The sequence below is a fragment of the Dermacentor silvarum genome, chromosome 5 (assembly GCF_013339745.2).
Source record: "Dermacentor silvarum isolate Dsil-2018 chromosome 5, BIME_Dsil_1.4, whole genome shotgun sequence".
Lineage (NCBI taxonomy): Eukaryota > Metazoa > Arthropoda > Arachnida > Ixodida > Ixodidae > Dermacentor > Dermacentor silvarum.
Window position 1 is genome coordinate 125375282 of NC_051158.1, and position 21174 is coordinate 125396455.

The window sequence follows — 21174 nt, forward strand, 5'->3', positions numbered from 1 at the left end:
GCAAAGAACTGATATTTACACTGACTCTAGATCCGCTGCTAGGGCCTTTGCTTCTGGGACCATCTGCAAGGAAGTTTTTAGAACTCTCGTTCACAAGGAACTCACAAACCACACCATCACTTGGTTCCCTGCTCATCTTGGCTCGAGGGTCGGGGGCCTTTCCAATGTCAACGAGCTAGCCCACTCCAAGGCGCGAGGTCTCACTTGCCGCGCCGGGACTTGCGCGGCTCAGGCGGAGGAACCAGCCCCCAGCCTTCATTTTAGGGACATTTTCACTACTTTCAACGAGGTCACGAAACACTATCAAATGAGCCGTAGTACCTTCCCACTCCCACACGAAAAGTTGTCTCGGCCACAGGCAATCTCTCTTCGCATGCTTCAGACGGAGACATACCCCAGCCTCTCCATTTACAGTCACTACTCAGACATTTCAGCACATTGTCCAGACTGTAACGATCGCAGTGATTTCAGACACATGCTCTGGAGGTGCCCCTCTTTACAGGGAAAGCATGACGACTTCTCTGAAGATGAATTTGATTCCATGATCAAGAGCCCGGTCCTACAACAACTCCAGGCTGTCCAGAAGGCCCACGACGCAGCGGTGAGGCTAGGCCTCCCCGTCCCACGTGGGAGCGGCCCGCGATCCTCCCCATATAAAACGGGGGCGGAATCCTTCAGGACCTCAATAAAGTTCTTTATCTATCTATCTATCTATCTATCTATCTATCTATATATCTATCTATCTATCTATCTATCTATGTATGTATCTACCTGGAGTTCTTTAACGTGCACTACAACGCAAGCACACGGGCGTTTTTGCATTTCGCCTCCATCGAAATGCGGCCGCCGCGGCCGGGATTCCATCCCGCGATCTCGTGCTCAGCAGCGCAACGCCTTAGCTGACTGAGGTCGATTGAGACGCAGGTCCTACCTTTGACAAGGAAGGGCTTGGTTTCCAGCGACTTCTTTTTCGCTTCTTCAGTGCGGAAATTCACTAACCAGGCGTGAGACATCTGGTAAGCCCCTATTCCACCAACATGCCCAATAATGCCAGCGTTCCTCATAGGCTGACTAAAGTCCTCTATTTTGTACGGGCGCCCTGCTATGTAGCAATGTACAACAACCATAGTCTTCAGTCCTTCTCCGGTGGGCATGGGTGGCGGAATGATCTTGTAGTCCTTGGGCACGTCCGAGAACGAAGATCCGCGGCCAGTGTCTTCCGTTGTCGCAGCTCGTGAGGAGCCAGCCATCCTGCGTCTGCACGCGTCAGTGACCAGAATCAGAATCGTGAGCCACGCAAGCGCTTGCTATCGGAGAGCGGGAAAATGTACTATAAACGCGCCCTATGCAGACGCGCAGGCGCAGACGACGAGATGCGATTCAGACGCGGAACGCAAACAACGCGGTCCCAAGCCTCCGCTGGTATGGTGGCTCCATCTAGTTAAGGCGCTGGCAAACGCAACCTTTCAGACACTGTAAATTTTGCTGCCGCCTTAACTAGATGGTGCTAACATACCGAGGACGCTCGGGATCACGTTGATTGCGCTAGATCGGGCGCGTTGCAATGGGAGCGAATGTGACAGCCGTAGTTGCATTGTGGGCTGCTTGGCTGGGCCGAACAGTGCTAGCCATCGGCGATGGAACGCGTCGGCTTGCACGCGCGACGGCGTCCTAAGCAGGCCGCGTCGGGTGCGTTTCAATGGGAGCGAATGTGACAGCCGTAGTTGCATTGTCGGCCGCTTGGCTGGGCCGGACGGCGCTAGCCATCGGCGATGGAACGCGTCGGCTTGCACGCGCGACGGCGTCCCTAGCGCGTTCCCGACACATTCACTGAAATTACTAGGTAGTACTGTCGAAACGCTCGTCTAGCTTGCGCTGTGACTGTGCTGCGTGTGCCGCGCAGCCCTGGCATTTTTTTTTTTCTTTTGTCTTAGGAAATGGGCCGCACGTTAACTATAGCCGATGTTCTGTGCCTCCCAATAAAAAGTTACAATCTGATTTATAAATATTAAGTGGTATCGAGATGCGAGAGTATCGAAACTTATGGCGTATTCGGTTGGCCGCTCTGGTCCTCTGGCTCAGAGTCTGCAGATGCGAGCGAGCCCGCAATCTGAGCGGGAGACGCAGTGTACCAACCGAATGCATGAGCGATCTCGGAGCAGCGCGCCGGTGGCGCCACTGCGCAGGCAGCGCGGGAAGCCGCCGTGTAAACATTCTTGTGCGACAGTGACAAATGGCGTCGTCCAGTTCAGATGTGCTTGACCGCAGCGACGGCTCTCTCAGCCCAGCGCAGTCACTCTTCCTCACCATGTATGACGGTAAGTTGAGCGGAAGCTTTCGAAAGAAGTTTTTTGTTCGTCAAGTGTTTGGAACTGTGCTGCAGCCCCTTCGCGCGTGTTGTACAAGGAGCGCGCCGCTAGTGAAACTTTGTACCGGCACCTTGCTTTTTAGGCGCCTGTATATCTCGCTAACGTGAATTCCAGTTTATAATATTAGGGTACACTAACAGCTTTAGCTCGGAAGCTTCATGTACTAGCAGTAGGCGTAACACCCGCTGTGTGTGTTATCTGCTGCTCCTGTAAGGCGCGTGCGCTGGTTTTCAGCACTGCTTACATTTCATTCGAAGTCGTCTGCTAGTGTGTTTCGCCGATTAAGCCTTCTTCATTAATGGATGCCATGAGTGACACTGGCGTTTTCGCATGTATCGCCACTGCTACACCACCAGCACGGAAAGAAAACTGCGACAGTTGGAATTGAACTTCGTCTGCGTAATTGAGCAGCTTATAATTCATTTTCCGCTGAGTGTATGCGCTTCGTAGAACGCGTCCTGTGTAGGAACACGCGTTTACATCAGATGCTCGTGACTCCTAATAATTATTAATACCGTGTCATTCAACTATCTTTTATCACAGGTAACGCACCAAGCCCAGTCTTGCTTGGGGAAGCCACCACTGCTGCCAGCGAGAACAGCCCGTCTTCCGGTAGGTGTAATGACGTTGCAACGCTTTTTCTTTCTCATTGTTGTAGGCTGAATTCAAACAGCCAGGCCTTGTGACCCTAATGTCACAAGGTTTTGCTTACTGTTCTCCTGCAGTGACAATTATTAAAATGCTTGCATGTCCATTTACTCCCCTCACTTGCTTTGCTAGTACATAAAAATATTCGAGCATTTGCAAAAATATTACTAATGTTATAACCCGGCTTTTCTTTTTCTCCTGTAAACAGGACCATGGGGAGAAGGCGAGACAAGGCTGTTATTAAACCTTTATGCACACTACTCAACCAAAGTAGGCCCCATGAAAAAATTCCGCTGCAAGCGTGCTATGTACGAGTATATTTCTAAGGAAATTCTTCAGATCCTGAATATTTACAGGACTCCGACACAGTGCGAGTCACGATTCAAGACAATTGCAAAGCGAAAGAAAGATGAAGACACTAATAACAAAACATCAGGCCATTCCCGCTGCCAGGTGTCGTATGAAGAAGAATTTGCGGCAATAAGGGCAGCAGATGACAGCATACAGCCCGAAGTTCTTCGTGGTGTGCACTCCGTGACATACAAGACATCTCAATCTGCTCAAGGTGCCAAGGATCCCGCCAACATTCTTACAGGTGCTGCCAACATTCCTATAGGAGCTGACTGTGCTGACCTGTCAGGCAACTCTGAATTTCTCGACGCCCCTTCAAGCGTAGTTACCGACTCTGCACCAAAAAGAAAGGGAACACACAAGGCAGGCCGTCCTAATGCAGGTCGAATGATGCACATGAAGTATTTCTTTGAGCACATGCAAATAATAAATGAAGAGCGAGAAGCAAAAAGGGAAGAGAGAGAGAAAAGACGAGAGGAAAGGCACCAAGAGCTGCTCAAACTCCACAGGGAGCACATCGCTGCATTGAAAGACCTTGCAGCAAAAGAAGACAACATGTGAAGCGTGGCATATACAAGTTCATGCCTCTGTATGTCATGTGCAATAAAGTTTTTCTTTGCTATGACATCAATTTGTGTGAAACTTGCACACTTCAGAAAAGAGAAAAAATGTTTCAGGATTAGTAAACCGAGTAAAGCACTAACATTCTTTCTGGTTCAAGATAAATGACCAACAATTCCTTTATTTTCTCCCTCGTTACCTACAGCTGCCCCACCAAAGCATTTCTTTTCAATTCACCCAGACGGCGAAGCACACTTTCACGGTCAGTCTGTGGCTGCCTGTTAGCAGCCAACTCTGCGCGGTCCTGTCTGATGCGCAGCAGTGTATCCTGGCTTCTTTCTTCCCTCTCTTCGTCGGTCAACAGATCCTCCACATCTATATCGCCATTGTCGAGGCATATGTTGTGGAGCACGCAGCATCCTACAATGAACTGTGTTATTTTGTCAACTGTGGTGAATTCGATGTAGCGAAGCTGACGAAACCTCTGCTTTAATAAGGCGAATGCATTTTCAATGACTACCCTTGTAGATGCATGGCAAGTATTGTACTTGCTCTTTGCTTGCGTCATGTTGCCATAATTCTTAAACGGCGTAAGAAGGTGTTCCCTAATTGGGTAGGCGGCATCTCCAAGGATGTGATACCTGTTCACCTGGCACAGTGTGGGCAAATCTTGCTGAACAGTTGATAGTTTCAGCACACGACCATCATGAACCTTGCTTGGTGGGCCAGTAAAGACGTCTTGGAACCTGCCTTTGGAGTTGCAGATGCCCTGCATTGTTAATGACACCTGGTCATGCCTGTTTATATAGGTAGACCTTGTCTTGTTCACTGGGCAGCGCATGGGAATATAGGTGCCATCGATACACCCTATTACATTCGGAAACCCTGCAAGCTGCAAAAAGAAAAAGTCATTGCGAAGTCAGAATAAACCATAAAGAACATACATAATGAAGGCTAGAAAAATATTTTACAACAGCACATTAGTTCCCGCTGTCAATCTAATGGTAATGCACTAATTAGAAGTGAGAATTAGTGCTTATCATTGAAGCCATGTCATTTTGCAATTATATCTCGTGCATTGGTCATTTTGCACAAGTTGGTGTACAGTCCCTTTTATTATTATTGCTGTTTACAACTTGTCAACAAAAAAAGGAGTTCTGTATTATTTCGAAAGGCGTGCTTCTTCATGCATATTTGATTGTTTTCCCTTAACATACTTCATGTTGAAATGCAGATAAAAATATAAGAAGGCAAAATAACAGCTCACATTCTCGAATTCCCTGGCTAATGCCTCTTTGTCCATTCCAAAGTATATGACGTCTGGGGCAATGGCACAAAGAAAGCCGAGCACCCTATCAATCACAGCAAACTGCGTAGACTCTGCCATGTTGAAAAGCACAGCAACCTCCCTCATTGAGGCCTTGTTGACAGCATACCTAGAAAATATTTTCATATGAGTTGTTATGCTTGACCATTACATGGAAAGATTGTCATGCTTAATTTACATGAAAGTACGGAGAGCAGCTACTTGCAGAAAGAAGTGCCCTGCATCTAATATAGTTCTACATGTGGTAACAAACAGGAGCTACTCCATGTGTGTGCAAACTCCACAGCTGACTTATTTGGCCTCTATTGAGACCACAGCGGGCGCCTATATATGAAGTTAGGAAATTCGCAGGCGCAAGTTGGAATCAGCTAGCGCAAGACAGGGGTAATTGGAGATCGCAGGGAGAGGCCTTGGTCCTGCAGTGGACATAAATATAGGCTGATGATGATATATAGTGCAGGTAAACCAAGATTTGGTCCCATTATTGAACAACTAAAATAAAACAATTTAAAACTGCAAGCACAAATCGCATGATCTTTACATGCCTCTGTGTTCGAGTGTGCATTACATGGGTCTGGAACCAGCCCATTGCTACTCGATTTGTGCTGTGTTGTGGTTTGGGGTATGACGAGTATTTCTGTATGCCATTACGTGCATCAACAGAACATAAAACAGCACGTGTTTGCATTGTTATCAATAAGGTAAAGCAGCGTCTGCTCAAACTGATTAAAACAGCAAATTAGAATAAGGATCGCCATATGCTTAATAGGCACCAGGCTCGACATGCTTGTTAGCCGCCTTGTTGAACATCTACTGGAAAGCGAAGAGCTTCTTCTGTCTTTTTTTATATTAACTACTTTTTTCACGATGAATGGAGACAGTGATGATCCTACTCCAAACAAAAAGTTCAGAGAAGCTTGCTGATTATATTGCTGCTTGTACTACACTGGATCTTCAACTCAGCATACAAATCAGAAATGCGGTTCATTCACCAGAGAAATGAGAGAATGTGCTCCTCTGCCGATTTGACGGGCACACCGCCATGGTTCCTGCCAGACGGAAAACATTCCGACGCTTCGAACTGTTTGACCAGCTGGTTACAGGCTGATCGCGGGAGGCGGAAGTTGCTGCGAAACTGTAGAAGAACATTAGGTGAGTTCACTTTGCCTTGCGGCCGAACTTAATGTTACCTGTTTGTCGGAATAATCGCTGACTACCTTCTGAACATAGCCTTTGACCTTCGGCACTTCAAGATGCTCGGCGAACAACTCGGCGAACTTGTTTGCATAAATGTGGCGGTCGTCGTCGTCGGAGCTGCTAGCTTCAAGGCCCTCGGTTGCGAGGTGCTCTAAAAGCATCACTGATGATTCTTGCGCCTTTCGTAGCCGCCTTCGTTTCGACATGGTGCAATTATGCTTTCCTGGATATAAATTGACGGGAGCGACACACGAAAACACCACGAACACAACGCAACAAACCCGCACGACGCTCCGAAACTCCCGACGGCGAAAATGTGCGCCGGCGCTGTCACCTGTCGGCAACCGCGTCAAACCGCGGCGGTTAGTATCACGTGACACTGCTCTCGGCCAGATCGCGCCAACGTTCTCTCTAGCAAGTCAGAGCGGTTGGGAGCGCTCTGAGTCAGAGGCTGGCGCTCTGAAAGAACCATCCGAACGTAGTCCGAGCGCTCGACTTCTACCACCCGAACGCGTGGCCACTTTTCAGAGCCCTCTAGAGCGCTCGAAAACGACCATCCGAATACACCATAAGGGCTGGCTTCACAGACCGCCACAATGCGTTCCACAGCCGGTCCCCACGCATTGATTTGTGGAAGATTCCAATTGCACAGGAGAGTTTCGGGGAAAGAAGAAGCCATGAAGGTTATTCAGCTATAGATGCAAGACACGGCGATTACTAGGTACCCACTAGCGTGATGCTTTCATGACTTAATATTGATGAGAGACAAAAAACAAACAAAAGCACTGGGGCGGCTATGTTGCAATAAAGCGTTGAACAAAAGAAACAAAGCGGGCTCACGGAAATGAATGCTCCATTACCATAAATCGCGCCGATATGAGGGTGCCTCATGTGTGCACCGATGTCAAACGAGTCCTCTCCACAGATGACAATGCGCACCGCTGAAAAAAGAAAACAACAAAATCATTCAATCCCACAGTAACAGTGGAAGAACGAAAAGAGCCCGATTAGAAGAAACAACGTTCGTTAGCATACGAACGATTTTTGTTTCCTTTTTGTGCCGTAAAAGTCACTTTAAGAAGCAGGCTAGCCCGCGAAACATACGACGTTGCATCAGGGAAAGCTGTGGCTGTAGCAGCGTCTCTGGCTTCGAGTCATTAACGCCAGCCTCGTTGCTTTAATCGTCGATTAATTCCGCCACTTTGCGCCGCCGGCGCGGGGCTTTATTCAAAGCGCACCCGTCCGCTGTTCTCTCGGCCCACGAAGAAGGCTTTGGAGCTCCGTTGTGGACGCAGCCTGCAACGAGAGGCTACGAACACGAGTTTGTGTTAGTGCAGTTTTTCTCTGCGTGAGGACTTGGCAGAGGTTCTGTAACTTGAGAAGACCTCCATTCAGTTAAAGGACTTGCATGGACAGTATACTAACTGGAGAACATATGTTGGGGATTTGTAACTCACGATTATTCTAAACACAAGGAAAATAAAAAAAATCATTTAACGTTTTGTCGTGTTCCTAAATAACTCTCATTAAAGCGCACGGGCGATATGTGCCTGTCGTAGTGCGTGTGTGTGTGCTGGTTTTTAATTGAACACTTCATCACGTCATCCTTTGCTCACTTGACAATCAAATATTGGAAAAAAAAGCCGTCAACGAAAGTCGCCAGCACTTCCAACTTTATAAGGTAAATATATATATCAATAAAGATATGGACACTTGCAAAATTAAAGCGAAGAAGATGCTATCATGAGACCTTAGATGACGTAGTATGGCCATTCCCTCTTTGTGTGGTATGGTGTCGTTTCTGGTTATGGCGAATCGTTGGCAGCCTGTATGCACATGAACGGCCTCCGAATCCATAAAATATGTCTCTGATTTCACAGCTGAAAGCTCCCATGACGGCTAACATGTCCAAAGAAATGAGGGCCTGGAATTCACAGGAATGTGATCTATATCAGCTCATTTTATGTCCCCTGCTGGTGCTTCTCGGTTTCCTCTTAGTGATCTCCAACCATGACTGCCTTTAGTGAACTGACTCTATCCTCTTCCTGAAAAGAATGTCACAAGTCCCTTGTCATCAGGCCTCTACACAAAAGTTTCTGACAACGCGTCTCAAATCTTCTGTCCTCCTCCAATTGAACACCATTGCAAGCGTGCTTTTGTTTTCTTTTTTTGTGTTATACGTAACTTCTAACTTATTTGAATGTGTAGTTTATGAAGAGTGTGATGATTATGGAGATTCGTCACTTGTTTGTGTGTCTTAAGACGAGAAAAACGCAAAAGAGACGCTAGTAGGCAAAAAAAAAAAGTTTTTTCTTTCAAACACACGATGGCAAGGAAAGGAAATGAAAAGAAAACAAAACAATGTCACAGAGGAGTTTCACGCGCACACTGATGTACGCGACGCTCAGTCCTACACCACCGTTCGGCGCGTCCAGAGTTCCGAAAAACCATCTCACGGTTTCGGTCGTGACGATCGACTCGCTTGTCTTTGCCGCGGTACGGTCGCCGAGGCGAGCCGAGGCAGAGGTGGCACGGTTGCTGCTGCTGGAACCGTCGCCGGCACACGGCTGTGCTACCGTGTGCGGCGCCTGGCTATGTTGAGGACAACACTGCGTTGTCCGGCTGCAACTCACGAGGACCGCGACCCAGGGTCGGCCCACGCGGACAGCACCTCGGTAGGCCTCGACCAAGAACAGCCCTCAGCAACTGCGCCCTGGCAGGAGCCGCTCAGCAGGCCTCGTCCTTGGTCCCGGAACAGGCCTCCGCATCTGGCCCGGGTAGGCACGCCTTGGTCACTCGGCCGCAGCAGGAACCACGGCCCGAGCTCTTCTTCCCGAGCGTCGCACCCGATCTGCTGCCACCGTGGCTTCGCCGCTCGAGCTCCTCCGCACGTTCGCCACGTAGCACTTCTTTTTCGTCGTTTTTTGTTCTTTTTTCTTCTAGCTCCCGTGCCACCTGCCCTCAGCTCGTCTTCTTCACTTCGGTAGGCACTTCTACTGAGTCCACATCTCTCGGAGTACATGTAAAAAAATATATAAAAAATATTGTGTCCTTTCCCCACAAAGAGTATTGCTTGAGTATTGCTATCTTGGCTTTATTTGAATTAATCTTTTGACATGTAATGCATATATGTGAAACGCATTTATAGCACCACACAGTATGATGAATTTTCTTTTACCGCACAGTGTGATGCTTTTGCCGCGTTAAAGGCTGTATAACCTGGAAGGAGGCCGTTCTCACACTTTACCAGGCACTTGATTGCCTGTACATCAAGCCCCGTGAAAACTACCTGTTTGTTACCGGAATAAACTTGCACTTTAAGTACTGACACATGACAGATCACTGTAGCGTGACGTCATAACACTACACTAACAGAGTGTCCACCTCAAGTCCGGTTACTACTAATGAATCTGACAAGAGTCCCACCTTGTTTATCTGGGGTCACTGACTCTAAAATAACGAAGCTAGGAATCTTATAACAAGCGGCCGATCAAGAGCGGGAAGAGCATGCGCTGTGAGGGACATTTATGCTCCAAAAAGTTGACCAGAATGCCTCAACATCAGTGATGCTCGCATAGTTATTCTGAGGTGATTGTGCGAGCGGCGATTAAAGACCGACGCGCAGGATCACAATGCCGGATTCGAGGCAATTATGTAAATCTATCAGTAGGTTTATTTAGAGCTTTGATCACCCGCATGACATGTAGTTCAATAAAATTATACCATATTCGACAGGATGGAGGAGGAGGATGAGGCCAGTCGCCAGCGCTTCAGTGTTGTTCTCTCCCTTATGCAAGATTCCGCGTCCAAGAAAGCGCGCAATGTAGACAAACGAAACTATCCTCTTTGACATTTACCATAGGGCACTTGACGATGGACACGGCAACGATCTGACAATGAGCACTCATTGAACTGGCTACAATGGCTTCCAGTTCGCCGCAGTCTCAGTGGAAGCCTGCAATGCATGCGCACAATATGCATACGCTCGATATGTATACGCTCGATATGCATACGCTCGAGATGCCCATGACAGTGCCGTCTTCACTGCTACCCAATCTTAAGATGAGGTACTCCGGAAGGGATCCGTGCGTGTGCACGCGTGCTCACATTGGCCAAATGGAAACTGCCGGCTTTATAAACAAGCGCCTTTGTTTCCCTGATTCGCACCTTGCGCCCGCCTTGCCAATGCGTGATGTAACCCTCGTATGTCGGTCATGGCTAGGAGTAGCATTGACAAATGCCAACTCCTTCCTCATCAGAATGCCTAAAAGTCTTCAGTGAAAAGTTTGTTTATGCAAGAAGATGCACACTAAGTGGGATTATCCTCGTTTCAGTGCGCAAAGGAAAGCACTGTGCATCATTGTCGACAACCTTGGCAACCACCCCCTACCGGAAAAACAAAAATAAAACGTTCTTCGACCCCAGCTCCAGCCGCCGTCAGCCCGAGACAGTGTAGTAGTTTTTTTTTTTTTTTTTGCAAAAGCACCGTCACTGTATGAAAGACGGTATTCATTGTTAGGCCCGTTCGTCGTATTTGTGCGGATATATTATTTTCATATCTCCTAATCCTAATCTCCTAATATTTTCTACTCTTTCCAATTCCTCCAATGCGCAGTAGCCAACAGGAGGGGTCTTCTGTAAGAGCCCACTTCGACTGTCGCGATTGGCTCCAGCAGCCCGAGCGAGAACGAGTCAGCCTGTCTCCTTCTCGCTTGTTCTGCTGGAGCCAATTGCGACAGCCGAAGTAGACAGTCCACTAGGTGGACTCTTACAGAGTACCCCTCCAGGACTGTTACTCTGGTTAGCCTCCCAGCATTTCATCTGTCTCTGTTAAAGCGAACGTTTCCGTGAATAAAGTGTACTTATCACTCGCAACTCGACGTGTCGATTGTGTTTATAAGTGAATGTTTTGAACCTTTGACTTCCCGGAGCTTTAAATGCGCAGCGTGTCGCTGTTCCTGGTGCCTTCGAAGAGGTGCTCACGCATGCTTACAGAGGGGATTATAAGATTATGCTGACGTTCATGGAGCTCTGCCTTGAAATGTGTAAAAGGTAATCCGCATGAGCTATCGCATTTTCAGCAGACTCTATGTAAAAATAGGGCCAACTAGGTATGCTTGTGGACACGTAAAGATACATTTTACCTGAACAGTTGTAAGTACGCCTGCCGTCTTTTGTGTTGGCTTTTGCTAGTTTATAGCTGCCCTTTCCTGGCAAATTATTCGCACGTTGTCAATACAACATTCAGAAAAGGTGACTGAATATTTATCTATTTTTCTATAATATTGAAACTTACATTGCACATAGCCACGGAAGGGTTTTCATTTAATTTACCTAGAAGGCAGAGCTGTGTTTAGCAACCCATCATGCAGCTTATTGTTCAGTTTAGTTGGGCTTTGCCGGAGTGACGTGCTGGACGCCCCGAACGGAGGCTTAACACTAACTGATTCGTTAGGCTTGACTAAACCCCTAGGGAGAGAGGTAACACGATTCATCGAGTATATGTTGACGAAGTCATGTCTTCCACTGGTACCAAAGGTATCGGGAGAGCAGATGTTTGTTGGAGGGATCAACCTAGAGTCGGCCTCCAATGAACGGCACATACCGCTGCAGATGGGAAACATGTGAAGCAGTTGCTGCAGAAAAACTTGCCGTGACATGATATGATATAACTTGCCACGTGACATAGGAACATTTTATATTTAACAGGGCGGTGTGTCACGTGATCCTGTGACACCCCGATCGAGCTCACAATAATTTCAGGAAACGGGAACTGAGCACACAAATTGTCGCTCCCCCACTGACATACAAGCAGGAACCGGAGAAGCAGGAATCAGTAAAACAATTACAGCTGAATCTTAGCTCAGGGCAAGAAGTGATCCTACATTTGGGTCAAGCATCATTACTGTAGGGGAAAGTTGGTGCTACCGGTATTACTCCCAAAAGAAGCAACAAGGCGCCGAATGGTGCAGTCGCGATTCACTTCCTGCTAGAAAAGTCAAGCGACGACCATCGAAAACGAAGACAGCGTTGATCGCATTTTTTACTCTAAAGGCTGAGTGTGGGTGTAGCGTTGGTATGTGCTCTAACGGCAAACAATAAACCAAAATTTCTACAATAACGCTCTAAAACGTGGGCGTCATGCAACAACCATTTAAAACGAAGAGAGCGTTGATCGCATTCTTTTTTTCTTTTTTTCAATAAGGGCTGGGTGTGCCGTTGCTATCTTCACGAAGAAAGAACAATAAACCAAACGTTTTATACTAACACTCTAAAACGTACGCGTCAAGCAATCCGCCTGTGCCATCCTATTTGTCTTCGTGTGAACAGTGATTCCCGTTGACCACGAACACGAGGTCCCAAACTGCTGTGTCACTCCGTAAATGCCTCACCAAACACCATATTCACGTTCTACCGCATCCCCTATATTTACTCGACCTGTCACGCTATGATTCCTTTCTGTTTCGCCGTGTAAAATTAGCGCTGATATGCAAGTGTCATAAAAGATACAGCAGCACTGCAAAACTGTTGTGACTACTTTGTTGCGGAGCGTGGCCGTTGAAGATTTCTCAGCTTGCTTCCATGACCTCCACAAACGGGTGGTAGCCCTAAGCAAGTATCTGAGATGTCTACTTGACAAATTATTTCTTACAAGTTCAGTTCTCCTAACTTGTATTCTATACGATGAGCTCGTCGCCGTAAGAATAAAGGTGTTTCTATAAAAAAGCCCTGCTCAAATTTCTCCTTTATAACTATAACTTCCATTACGAAATATGAAGCAGTCAGCAAGAATGGTGGCATCGTGCGTCGTTCCAAAGATAAGTCTAAGTGATTCATTTAGTATTGGCAAGTCGGTAAAGCGCAAGCTATGCGGCAACTTTCCTCACAGTGGTCATGCGTATACACGTAATAATATTTGACCACCCGCGATTAGCACCGATATCATTGTGACTTTCCGCATTCTCGAATTTCCTTTTTTTTTTTTTTGCATTGGTAGCCTTGGCAGTACTTACAGGAAGAGCTTGTGCGGTACTGTATTCACGGTAAATGAAATAACGGGGCGACGGAACAAACGTAAAACCGGAGCTGGCGCTCCTTCGGAAGCGAAGCAACTATTGCTCTGAAGTAATTAAACCACCGTAAGCAGCTATATGGCGTTAAATATACTTCATAAGCTTGAAAGTAAAGTAACCACACAACCGATCAATCGCGAAGGTACAGTGGGGCATGACGAGAATATAGCGAAACCACGTCTCTTCCTTTGTCGCTTCCGGCAAGTCGCTTCCTCCTGCACAGGTTCTCCAGTTCACCGGCATCAATGACCTGTTCATGTACCGGACTTCCAGCGAGCAATGAAGAGAGAAAAATAACACGATCCGTGTGGCTTTGGGGGGTGGCGCTCGGAAAAACATGCATTCCCCTGCTTCCGTCGTGTTGGCGCCACGCCCCGAGAGATGGCACCGCCGTAGGTGCAAGCGGAAGCTTCGGCAAGACGCGTCCGGACCGCGGGCGCACCGCGTGACGTCACTCGGGCGCGTGACTTTTGTGTTGTTTCTCTCTCTCTTTCCCTTGCCGCGGCGGTGGCGCGCGCCCGGGGCGCGGGCCACGTGCGTTCCAGAGCACGCCAGCCAGCCAGTCGTCAGTCGGCCGACGGCCCAGCAACCCTTCGGAAGGAGAGCCGAAGCAGCGAGGCGCCGGGACCCCGGAGTTCCGAAACTTACTCGGGCGCGCGCGCGCCGGGTCTTCTTCCTCTCTTCACTGCGAGTCAGTGTCAACTTTGTCACGTGATAGCGCGACTCTCATATGCGTTGCCCCGTCGGCCGGCTTTAGTGCGTTATCGCGCGTCTCGTGTGTGAATTAAGAGGGAGGGGGGGCAAAACTAACCGCGAAAAAAAAATACGCAAAAAAGGCAGCGCTGAAGCCCACTTTCTGCTCGGTAGCTCGTTTCACGCCGCAAGTGAAACAGCGTGTCTCGTGGAAGCTTGTGTCGTTGCCGCCTCTGTGTTCACGACGATGTAATAGTGCCCTTCGCCTAAGCCGTGGCTTCCAGCGCAGTGAGTGTGTTTCAGAGTGCGGTTTTGCGGTGTGCATTGCGTGTTTGTGTGCTTCAGCGGTGTTCGAAGAGTGCCTGAAACTCATGGAGCAGCTCTTCGTCGGCCAGAGTGACGTGACGCGGTAGTCCTCGGTCACTGTGACAGTGTGATCGAATCGGCGTTGGACGCAGTTCTGCGAAATATTGGTGCTTTTTTTTTATATAGTTATGTGATACCATCTGAAGTGGCTTGGTCAACCTTATTTTACACGTGTGCTCCGGAAAGTGACGGAACGCAGGAATGTACCTTTATCAGTAGCTTCCATTGACTCTGCAGAAGCTATTAACATAAATTATTCGATGGAATTGTGCAAGAACAACAATGCCGTGCCGTGAGTGCAGCTGCTGATGTGACGTCTTCCGGTGTACTCGTGATGATGTTCCCGTTGTTATGACGAGTGTTCGCTCTTGTTAGTGCTGCACGGAAAATAATAGGCGACGGATTTCGGATGGATAAGCCGGGCTAATCTTTGTGCATCGTTCACGTGACATCGGCTCCAATGGCGTGCCTCCGAAGTGAAGTGTCACGTGAGGATGTCAGCGTCATATCAACGTCACCGCCGGCCCAGCAGCAGCAGCGCTCCATCGTTCAGGTAAGAAATGCGAGACGTCGACATTTGTAAAGAGACCATCTGGCCTTTGGAAATCAGGCAAAGAGCTTACGGCGTAACGAATTCTCTTTGGGATTGCGCAAAACAGCATGCGGATTAGTCCATGCGCATCGTACTCTGCCTTTTGCAAAGTTCCTTCTGGCGGATTTTTGGTGACATTCAAGAGATTGGAATAAATATAGATTGGTAGCGCAAACAACCAGCACGAAGAATCAGTGGCAGATGAAAAGCGATGAACCTCATTCGGTAATGAGTGCGTAAGACGCATTTGATGCGCACACTAATCCGTTATACAAGCGTCGAGAATAAGTGGCACCATCTTCGTTCTTGTTCGCGCTGCTCTTGGTCATGAAGCAGTTAGAGATTTCTGCGAGCTGCTTTTATTCTGACTGCGACTAAACACTTCGTCCTTGTGGTCGTAAATTCTTGTCACCTTTTCGCTTCTCCTTGCAATATGACATGCCCTGCTCTTCGCCTCCTATAAAAAGTTGCCAACTATGTTTTTAAATGACAGCGCAATTGAATCTCATTTACCTTAGCCATTTACACACGATTAGCACTGTCAGCCGCGCAGGCCGCAATTGGGACTGTGTCATTGGCTTAATTTTATTTTATTATTATTCACTGCGAGGTCTATCTTGTTCTCCCTTTTTCATTATAGCGCCTGCATGTGATGAAAAACTTCGTAACTAAGCCATTTTCCTTTTGTCGTGCCTCTAATGCTAAAGACTGCATCAGATTCCCCATTTAAGGCGGCGCGTGGATTTTTCTTTGATTGCGCGGTAAAGCTTGACTTCAATTTTTGCTGACTATGCTGGCTTGTCCGCGAAACGTGTTTTGGTTATTTCCTCCGTGAAAGTTATTGCTGAATTTTAGGTGTGTGTGCATCATTTCTTACACAAACGGCGTGTGCGGCTTTGACTTGTATTCGTGACGAGGAATTATTTAAAAGGATGTTACGGCCGATTACAGAAACCAAAAAAAAGCGAACAAAAATGATTGTAGCTTCATCTCCCGGTTTGTGTACAGGCACTACACCCGGGAATTCGGTGAGCGGACAGTTTGTGAACACATTCACGCGCTGTCAAATAATCCGGTAACCGACTGACACTGCCTGGAAGTAGGGCGCCTTGTCTGTTCTTTCACGGTCACAGCTCTCCGTGGTAAGCCCCGGGGGCTGGAGTTCCCTTTCAGGATGCCGCGATAACAACAAAAAAAAAAAGACGTCAACACTATCAGACAATACGTATTAGATGATAATTTTACGTACTATCACCTGTGTTACACGTGTAGTAGCTATAGTGAATAAAATGTTTTGAATGCATAGAGATAACGTTAGAGAAAAAAATGAAAAAAACTTTCACGGAGCCGTTTACAACAAAGTTCGTTCTCCAACCATCTTACTCGTTATCTACTTTGGCTTATTTTTTCCCACTATGGTTTTATGGAAGTTTAACTTGCAATTATATCGTGTTGCATTATGCTGAAAATTGTTTTATCCTTTGCCATAAGTTGTTGCCAACGGTTAAATTAAAGGCTTTAACGTCAGAGGATGTAGACGCGATGGTCTGCGTGCACCTGCTGCACAAAAGTGGCTGCGGTTGCGATGCTGCGTTTGGGGAAGCTTTCTCTGTAGCGTTCAAAGATATACACTCTGTGGTTTGCTGTGGCACTGTGGGGCGTGGATCTAATAATGGGATTACCATTCTTAACCTACTTCCCACACTGTAGACAGTAAATAACGGTGTCTTCAGCGAGATGGTTTCTCGCGGCATTGCTTTAATTCTAATCGGATAATTGTCTACAGCCATCATGAGATGGTTTCTGCTGGAATTTTCTTTTACTTTACTTCCCACTATCATGCGCTTTGTTCCTTTTTGAAACAGGAAGAGAACGCTGTAATGCAGGATTGTCAGATCCCTTCGAAAATCTTTAGTTTGATTAGGGCATGACAGATAAGGCAAGTTCGGCGGGTTGGTAAAGTTGCGTGAGAAACAGCGCAGGAAAAGAAAAGAAATGGACGTGACAGGCACGCCATTGGGGCTTGTATCTCTGTATCTTCCACTTAATAACTTTCTGGTCTTCTAGTTTCCACTCCGTTTTTCTGTGGGACATTCTTTTATGAGGTTAATCCCCTCCGCATTCTCGTTTTATCAGACCGCTGATGCGACTATTTTTTTAACAGGCATGATAGTAAGGTCCCATACCAATGTAGAAAAAAAAGAAAGAATAAGTAACTTATCATATGTTAATGCATTTGGCTGATTTTTCGCATCCTTTGAACCCTGGTGCTCAACTGAATGTATTTTGAAATTTTTAATCTGCATTCAAGATCGTCGCGTATTGATTCGTCACTGCATCCGACTGTTTCTATCTCGAATCACACGATGAATAGAGCAGACGACAATTCAAGAAAAATGGACAGAACACATGGCATTGACAAACGGACTAGCTCGAGTTGTACTCTCGCTCCATTTAAATTTTGTTCTTTGCTTTTGATGACCTGTCAGTCTATGCATGGAATTTTTAGTGCCTTGGCGTTTGTACGATGAACTTTATAGCATTTGCTGGTTTGAAATTACGTAGGCCGCGTTTCACTCTTAATCTAAACCGGAAACAATAAAGAACTATTTTGGTTCACAAAGGACACGCCAACGTATAGTTTGGGGGTAATCTCAAAGGAGAACGTCTCAAATGTGTTCGGGATAGTAAGTCATTCCTGCTCTCACGCTGAAAAAAAAAGACCAAGGAAGGGGCCAGAAGAATAGCCAAAACATGGAAAGGAATGCTACGGTAGTCAACCATAGGCGCGAGCTGTTTTTGCAGCCCTGCGCAATGAGGAAGGCTATAATATAAAAAAATAAAAGAAAAAGACGGTTATGGTTCTTGAAAAACGGCCCATTTAGCAAGCAGGCCTATTATTAGCGAGATCTGAGACCACATTTCTGCAGTAATTGTTACAGAATCGCCGATTTATCGTTTCACATTACCGAGTACTGTGCCTGCGAATACTGCGCCTCATGCGAAGTTTACCTCAGGCAGAAGCTTTACATCTACTCGCACTAGTATTATAGTTTCTTTACATTAATTTTCATAAGTGGCTTTTCAGCGAGCACTGCTCACTCATCTATGCCTCTTTAACTTTCGTAAATGTCATAATTACGACCAATGAATCAGCGAGAATCCTTGAGGAAAAATTACTGCAGCAATAAACGACCAAGACACTTGACTCTCCGAAGATATGTTAAGGAGCAAGTCTGCACAAGCATGCCTACTCATTTCGTTGGCTGAACAGTTAGTATGGCGTTGTGTTGGTCTTAGCGCATCACGCAGTGGTGTCTAATATTAGTTTCCGGCGCACAGGGTAGCTTTGGCGGTCTCGCATAAGGCTTTTAGCAGCGCTAGTTCACCATGCTACGGACAGGACCCCACACTTACTATAGTATGCGCATACTGTAGTATGCGCTTAGCTGCTTTTGTGTTTTGCTGCTAAGCACGAGATCGGGGGATCAAATGCCGGCCGCGGCGGCCAGCATTTCGATGGGGGAGAAATGCAAAAACGCCCCTTTCTCGTGCATTGGGGGCACGTTAAAGATCCCCTGGTGGTCAAAATTAATCCGGAGTCTCCCACTATGGCGTGCCTCATTAACAATTTGTGATTTTGGCACGTAAAAACCCGAGAATTTAATTAGAGAAACGTGCGAGTAAAGGGAAAATTTTTTGAAAGGGGAGGAAAGGCTGTCGGGCGAGGATGAAAACAGGTCTACGATAATCTGAAAGCTGTGTAATGTTAGTAGTGTCGTGTTTTATGATTCGCATGGGCCATCGGTGCTTTTTTGCCACTTTCATTGAATTTACCAAGCTTTCTTCCCTGTCGCGATGAACCGAGGCAACCCTGAATTGACAGAAAACGAAAAACAACGATGAGAGCGGCGGGGTACCCCATATCGGCGAGTGTCCTCTTCAATATAAGCAATATATTTCTTTATAGCAATATCGACGTATTCGCCTGGTTATTCTCCGAGGCCCGTTTTCGCGAATGCTACACGGTGCTACATCGCACATTCATGTGAACCGGCACGTAATATTTGGTTTGGCGCGAGGTTGCCTAATCCGAAAGTTTGCGCCTATCTTCAGCGAGGGCGTGCCTGTTGCCGAGTGAATAGCAAAGCGCGAACTCGGCCATCCGCGTGGCTTCCTCTTTCTGTTTTCAAAACGACGAGTCTGAGTTTATATGCAACTGGTGTGGCGTGTCACTTTCATCGATCTGTGCCCGTCTGTCGCAGTAATGCAGTGCACATCACTTGTGCATGCGTCGCCGTTGTAATCACAGGCAGTGAATGTTCGAAAATTCGATTAAATTGGTCACTGCGGTACACACGGCTGACCGAACTCTAGAACTTCGAGTACTGTTCTGTCATTCCGTTCATGCCATGTAGACTCCGTTTTAAGTGCTGTGATAACCCTTACAAACTCGAAACTGGCTTTTTGGATTCGCTGTAGAACACCCGTGGTAGTGTATTGGCTACGACTTAACGCTGCTGCAGTCGTAGGTTCGATCTCAGCAACGGCGGCCGCATTTCCACGCCTGCGAAATGCAAAAACGCTTCACTCTCGCGATACGGAGAAGAAAAGAAAACCGGTAGCCACCGCCTCTGAAGATAGAAGTCATGACCGCGAGGATAATGTGATTCGGAGGTGGAGATGCTTATCACTGAGGTAGTTCTCTTTTTCTTTATTCCGTGGAAATACTATCAGCAGCGTTGGGTGAACAATATTTACATTACATTTGCACAGGCACACGCGCGAGGGAAAAATACTTCCACTACGCTTAAGGATCCAATGAGAAATCAAAACTCGGGCAAACGAACGCAAGCGTCCGTAAACTTAACGAACTCGGAAACGGGATCCGAGCTGTAAACCAAGCTAGAAAATTAAGCCACTTCTCGGAAGACATACCTTGTCGAGCGAGGTAGATCATGCGGCTCCGGCTTAACAAATATACTTCCGGTAACATAAACAAATCTTGTGTGGTGTATTATTCATGGTCCTTTTAAACGGGACCACCTATACACTATAAAACGTGATAGGCAGTTTTATTGATTCTTTGTAACATATAACCCCCCCCCCCCCCCCCCCCGTCCCGCAAGACAAAAAAAAAAAAAATATATACTTACGCGACAAAGAATAAAACCAGTGCGTTATAGTGTCAGGTTGGTCGAAAATCTGCGATTTACATTCCAGGGCACATGTAGTACCCTTTCTTTCACGAATCCATGTTTTTGCTGGCAAAGTGGTAGCGTGCAGCTCAAATACAAGTGTGTTCACTGCCAAGGATATACAGGCGATATACCTAGACAATACTACTTAACTTGCTAGTCCGCGCTTGTCCTTCTCACTTGCCTCATACACGTTTAACCTCCGTGCTGTACACTCACGATGTACAGACGCTACACACATGAACAAGTATACGTCTTGACAATATATATAAATTTCATCATTGTGCCTTTCCGTACAGGGAAAAGGTTATGCACAATCCACCGTTGAGAGATGTTCGATCGATAGTGTATATGTACTGTCAATTTATTCGGACTTTTAAATATAAGTCAGTGTCAACAATTTTCTTTAGGAAAGCGCATAACAGCATTCTTGAGCAAGGCTTATGGTGACAAAAAGAAAAGGGAGGTGGGAAGTAGGGTGTGTTCAAACAAAAAGAAGAAATGTGACTTTTTCAAAGCACTGGTTTGGGCGTACTAGTTCTTCGCACCCTTAGACATTTAGCACAATATTTTAAGACGACACTGAAACACACAAAACGACAGGAAGAAGTGCTCAGTCACGCGTGAAATGCATCACGTATAACATAACCTATTGTCCTAAAAGCAAATGCACAAGGCTTAGGCCTCCCTTTCGAACTGGAGTAAAAATACATCTGTCTATAGCCTCGCACAGTGCATTCCAAGTAAAGCATGCAAATATCCTTTGAAATGCCTGACAATATACACAAGAGCAGCACAA

At 46.8% G+C, this 21174-nt stretch overlaps 3 protein-coding genes across 3 annotated transcripts in view; 2 read left to right on the plus strand and 1 right to left on the minus strand.

Annotated features, from left to right (window-relative positions):
* Positions 1-2042: 2042 nt before the first annotated feature.
* Positions 2043-3951, plus strand: LOC119454398 (uncharacterized). Its single transcript, XM_037716345.2, has 3 exons — positions 2043-2318; positions 2913-2981; positions 3226-3951. Exons 1-3 carry the CDS (start codon positions 2234-2236, stop codon positions 3927-3929), a joined length of 858 nt encoding a protein of 285 aa, XP_037572273.1. The 5' UTR covers positions 2043-2233; the 3' UTR covers positions 3930-3951.
* A 177-nt stretch (positions 3952-4128) lies between these two features.
* On the minus strand, positions 4129-6301 carry LOC119453751 (putative nuclease HARBI1). Its single transcript, XM_049668047.1, has 3 exons — positions 6249-6301; positions 5197-5365; positions 4129-4821 (listed from the first exon to the last, which is right to left on the minus strand). The coding sequence occupies exons 2-3, from the start codon at positions 5341-5343 to the stop codon at positions 4129-4131; spliced, it is 840 nt and encodes a 279-aa protein (XP_049524004.1). The 5' UTR covers positions 5344-5365; positions 6249-6301.
* Positions 6302-14127: 7826 nt separating this feature from the next.
* Positions 14128-21174, plus strand: part of LOC119454400 (neuron navigator 3-like) — an 832501-nt gene continuing 825454 nt past the window's right edge. The window contains 1 exon segment of the mRNA XM_037716347.2: positions 14128-15138. Within this exon segment, the coding sequence (XP_037572275.2) occupies positions 15046-15138 (93 nt within the window). The 5' untranslated portion in view covers positions 14128-15045.

Bases quoted from the DNA above. Each gene is read 5' to 3' on its own strand.
- LOC119454398 (XM_037716345.2), top strand. From the start codon at position 2,234: ATGGCGTCGTCCAGTTCAGATGTGCTTGACCGCAGCGACGGCTCTCTC. The intron at 2,319-2,912 runs GTAAGTTGAGCG...CTTTTATCACAG, and splicing joins CTTCCTCACCATGTATGACG to GTAACGCACCAAGCCCAGTC. The intron at 2,982-3,225 runs GTAGGTGTAATG...TCCTGTAAACAG, and splicing joins CGAGAACAGCCCGTCTTCCG to GACCATGGGGAGAAGGCGAG.
- LOC119453751 (XM_049668047.1), bottom strand. From the start codon at position 5,343: ATGAGGGAGGTTGCTGTGCTTTTCAACATGGCAGAGTCTACGCAGTTT. The intron at 4,822-5,196 runs GTGAGCTGTTAT...TTCTTTTTGCAG, and splicing joins TAGCCAGGGAATTCGAGAAT to CTTGCAGGGTTTCCGAATGT.